General features: G+C 42.3%; 1 protein-coding gene across 1 annotated transcript in view; it reads right to left on the bottom strand.

Moving 5' to 3' along the window:
• The window catches only part of LOC122533288 (protein tramtrack, beta isoform-like), a 9,564-nt gene continuing 5,508 nt past the window's right edge, over window positions 1-4,056 (bottom strand). Inside the window, exon 4 of the mRNA XM_043662871.1 lies at window positions 1-2,691. Coding sequence (XP_043518806.1) covers window positions 2,135-2,691 — 557 coding nt within the window. The 3' untranslated portion in view covers window positions 1-2,134. The remainder of the gene's footprint in view (window positions 2,692-4,056) is intronic.

Raw genomic sequence — 4,056 nt, 5'->3', positions numbered from 1 at the left:
TTTTTGTTTTTGTTTTCCCTCCTCTTTTCCGCCCTCGGAACAATTACACGTATTATAGATTTTTCACCCCGCGTTTTCATTTCAAGTTTCGAACCGAGAAATAAACGAACGTATCATTTACACGTTGGGCAACGATAGAAATCCATGCGTTCTAATACAATATATATAATATACAGAATATATAGAATATATATCAGTAAAACTGTGTCCAGTTGTACTGGCTAAGCACAGAATGTTTTTGTTCAATAGAGTACGGTACAGTACGATATGGCGTTAAGTTACTACTAAAGTGCCTTCAGTCTATCCAATGTCAGTACTATCTTGTATTTGGTGTCGTTAAAACCGTCCCTCTGCAGTCTTTCAAGAATTGCATGTCCCGTTCCGTTAATTTCCCCATTAACTATCTCCATCCTTCCCTGCCCTAACCGCGGACTTCTTTCCACCTTGGCTCCCTATTACGCTACTATATAACTTCGAATCAGGCTCGACAGCTTGACAACAGCTCAACGGCTCAACAACATGGCGAACGGTCATCATACATATATATTGCATTTACTCAGTCTACGTGGTTCCCTTATTTATATTGTGTTGTGTGTATGCATGTACCGCCGTGTTCTCCTCGATAAAACGTATGCACATTTTCGATGCTACATGCAACACACGTTTGATTCTCTCCGTAATATAATAGTCACACAATAGTAAATATACTCTTTGTTGATTTGGATTTACGTTTTTGCGTTTTCTTTCTTTCTTTCTTTCTTTCTTTTTTTTTTTCCTTTTTCCTTCTTCTTGCCTCTATAACTGATCCCCATCGTCGCGTTAACTACGTTAAGACGACTAAACGAGTGTACACCGGTTCAATCGTATATAAACTCTTTGTATGCGCATATCTTCCTTTCTTCCTCATGTTCCTTGTTTCTTTTCTCATTTGTATAATATCCGCGACTCCCTTGAGGGGAAGGAACGCAGTAAAGCTCGTTTCGTTTGTATCTTAATGCCCGTTGCGTGTTACGCGCTCGAAAAATCATCTATTGAGAAAAAGGGAGCTTTCGGTTATTTGACAGGCCGCACTGGCCGACCTCGTCCGAAAGAACGAACTTCCGAACGAATCAAGAGAAAACCAGTAGTTGTACGATTGTATAATTGCGAACAAAAGATATTTGATCTGTACTAGCTGCTACGTTTAATATCATGCGTCCCTTTGTTAAAATCCCGGTTCCCTTTTGTCAATTTCACCGTTCGAATTTCCATCAAGAAATTGTTCCGAGCTGCAACGGGCAAAAAAATATTAACTGAAGCATTGAAACTGAAGGTGCGAACGAACAGTTCGATGCCTGATTTTTAAATACTGAAAACGTCGTATTTCTTTTGAGCAGATGAGCCTATTTGAATTAACATGGCGGCGGCGTGGTCCACGATTAACTTTCCGCAAATATCCGTGGGAACGTCCTCGACTTCTTGTTCCATTTTGTTTGATGTTTGATCAAACGTTCGTGAAATGTGTAAAAGAAGAAACGAATGTACCCGTTCAACGATGATCAAGCGTTTAAAGCTTGCGTACTTGATTGACTATCTATATTTACTCCGATCCCCCAATGGCTTTCGTGATTCGTTTCACTAGTTTTTATCCCCAATACCAACTCTCTGCGTACTAATTGTACTTTATAAACTACAACTATTAACCTAACGCGACTACTTGTTCTCTCTTCGTTCGTTCGAAACACTGCGACTTTTCTTTCTTTCTTTCTTTCTTTCTTCTTTTTTTTTCCCCCCTTTTTATCCTTTCTTTTACAGCCATGAGTTTTTATTCCGGAAAGCCACTGACACGTACGCTCGCATCTCTCTCTTGAGCTTTTCACGCGGTTCTTCTTCGTTCGCTCCGTGTCTCTCCTATGCGTAAACGTTGCCCTGACTCTTGCCGACGACGAAGAAATCGATCAACGATTTGTTCAACGATTCATCGACGATTGTACGACGCGAAGTGATACTATGCCCCGTTGAGAACGCCTGCCCAGAAACGTGGGAGGAGCGGTAATGGTCGGTAACGGTAATTTTGCTTTGTTTCTCAAGAGACAGAACGAAGGGAAAGAGCCAGGGAACGTAGCCTGAGAAGAGAGGACGTACTGACAGCGGTCTACCGCTGCTGGCCCATACTACTGCTGCCACTGCTGCTAAGACTCATGTGCGGCTTAAGGCTATGTATGATTTTAACGTGGGCGACCATGTTATCTTTCCGCGTGAATTCCTTAAAACAAACTGGACAAGGATAGTACTTGACGTTAGGCTTGTGTGAGGTGACGTAGTGCCGGCAGAAATTGCTGATGTGTGTGTAGGTACGATGGCATACGGTACACCGGTATACGTCGCCCTCTTTCACGCAGAAGTCCCGCACCGAACCTTCCGTTCTCTCGTTCTCGACCTTAAACGATCCCTCGAAGTCGCTCTGACTGATCTCCGACTCACCGGCGACCAGATTAAATATGGCACTGCTCATATTGTCTTTCGACACCTTTTGCTCCGATTCGGAATCGGAATATTGTTGCGAGTCGTCCATCGACGCTGTCGTTGCCGTTGACGATGTTTTCCCTTGGAGTGACGACGCGCTGTACTCCTTGCGAAAGCATCGCTCGAAGTTGATGCGAATGTGAGTCGGTGACTGCGAGCCACCACCACTCGACGTCTCCTCCGAGTCTGAAAATGAAGAAAGCTCTCTTCTTTAAACAGTTCTCAACGGCTGCAACCGTCTTATATATGCATTTATATAGAACTACGTTACAATAACGTCATTCCAACTTAAGTATATCGATGCGTATTATAGCATTGTATTATCGTTAAAAAAAAAAAAATTATTTCTAGTAATATATAATTGTGTATATAATAATGTATACTGAGATAGATATATATATATATATGTATGTATATATATATATAATATTTCTATATTTGTGGGGGGAAGCAAGAGGAAGGGTAGAGCCAGCAAAAAAGAGTCACCGTGTTCGAACCGGCTGTCCGTCAACTCTGTCCCATGTTAAGTGTTTTATGCCGCACCCGCTTTTCCGTGTCCCCACCCTTGTTCGTCGTCGTTCCCTCTTCAGATTCTTTCGCTCTCACGCACGCTTTCGCTACTGCTCACTGTTGATCGCGGCTTTGCCTCGATCCCGTACGGCTGGCTGCGAAGAGGACCGTTACGGTCTCGTTTGCCATACCACCAAGAGCATTTCAGCGACTCAACGATGCCTCTCTTTCTTTCTTTCTTTCTTTCTTTCTTTCTTTCTCTTTCTTCCTTCCTTTCTTCCAAATGGATATGCACCATACACGCGCTCAAGCATTCACGCGGCCATACATACCCATACTCTTTCTCTCACACGCACCCTTTCTCCCTCACGTCTCTCACGCACACTCACATTCCACCCTCTCGCCGTTCGCAGCCTTACACCATTTAACTTGCCGTTTCTTTCTTTTTTTTTTTTTTCTCTCCTCACCGTTCACCTGGACTCGCTCTCGTATCTATTGCTACCGAAGGTATGCAAATAACACGCATACACGCAGAAACGCGCACAGACGCACACGTACCACTCACGCCAGGGACGAACGCTTACACATACGCGTGCAGAATGCACGTATATGCGAATGTTAATGAACATCATCGTGTAACCCACGAAAAAAGAACCCCCGCCCGCCCCTTATTTTACATTTCGTTTGAAATCGTCCGTGCGTCCCGTCAAGTCTGAAACCGTATTATACGCATATATATTGTATCCATTTTTTTTTTTTTTTTTTTTCTACGGGAAGACGACGATCCATCGAGATCGAGGACGCTCGAGAAGAAGCAAACGTTTTCTCTTCTTCGATGCAATTACACTTTGTTACATAGTTAATCCGCTTTCGGCTTCACTTTACACATCAGATTCTTTTATTCGACTTTCTCTTATTTAGATTCTGGCATTTCGGAACGGCGTTTCGTTTTATTATACATATTTTTTTTTTTTTTTTTGGTTTGTTTGTTTTGTTTTATTTTATTTTATTTTTTTTTTATATATATATATATTTTTTTTT

This window comes from Frieseomelitta varia, unplaced genomic scaffold (assembly GCF_011392965.1).
Source record: "Frieseomelitta varia isolate USP_RPSP 00005682 unplaced genomic scaffold, Fvar_1.2 scaffold_515, whole genome shotgun sequence".
Classification (NCBI taxonomy): Eukaryota; Metazoa; Arthropoda; class Insecta; order Hymenoptera; family Apidae; genus Frieseomelitta; species Frieseomelitta varia.
This window is presented reverse-complemented; position numbering and strand designations above follow the sequence as displayed.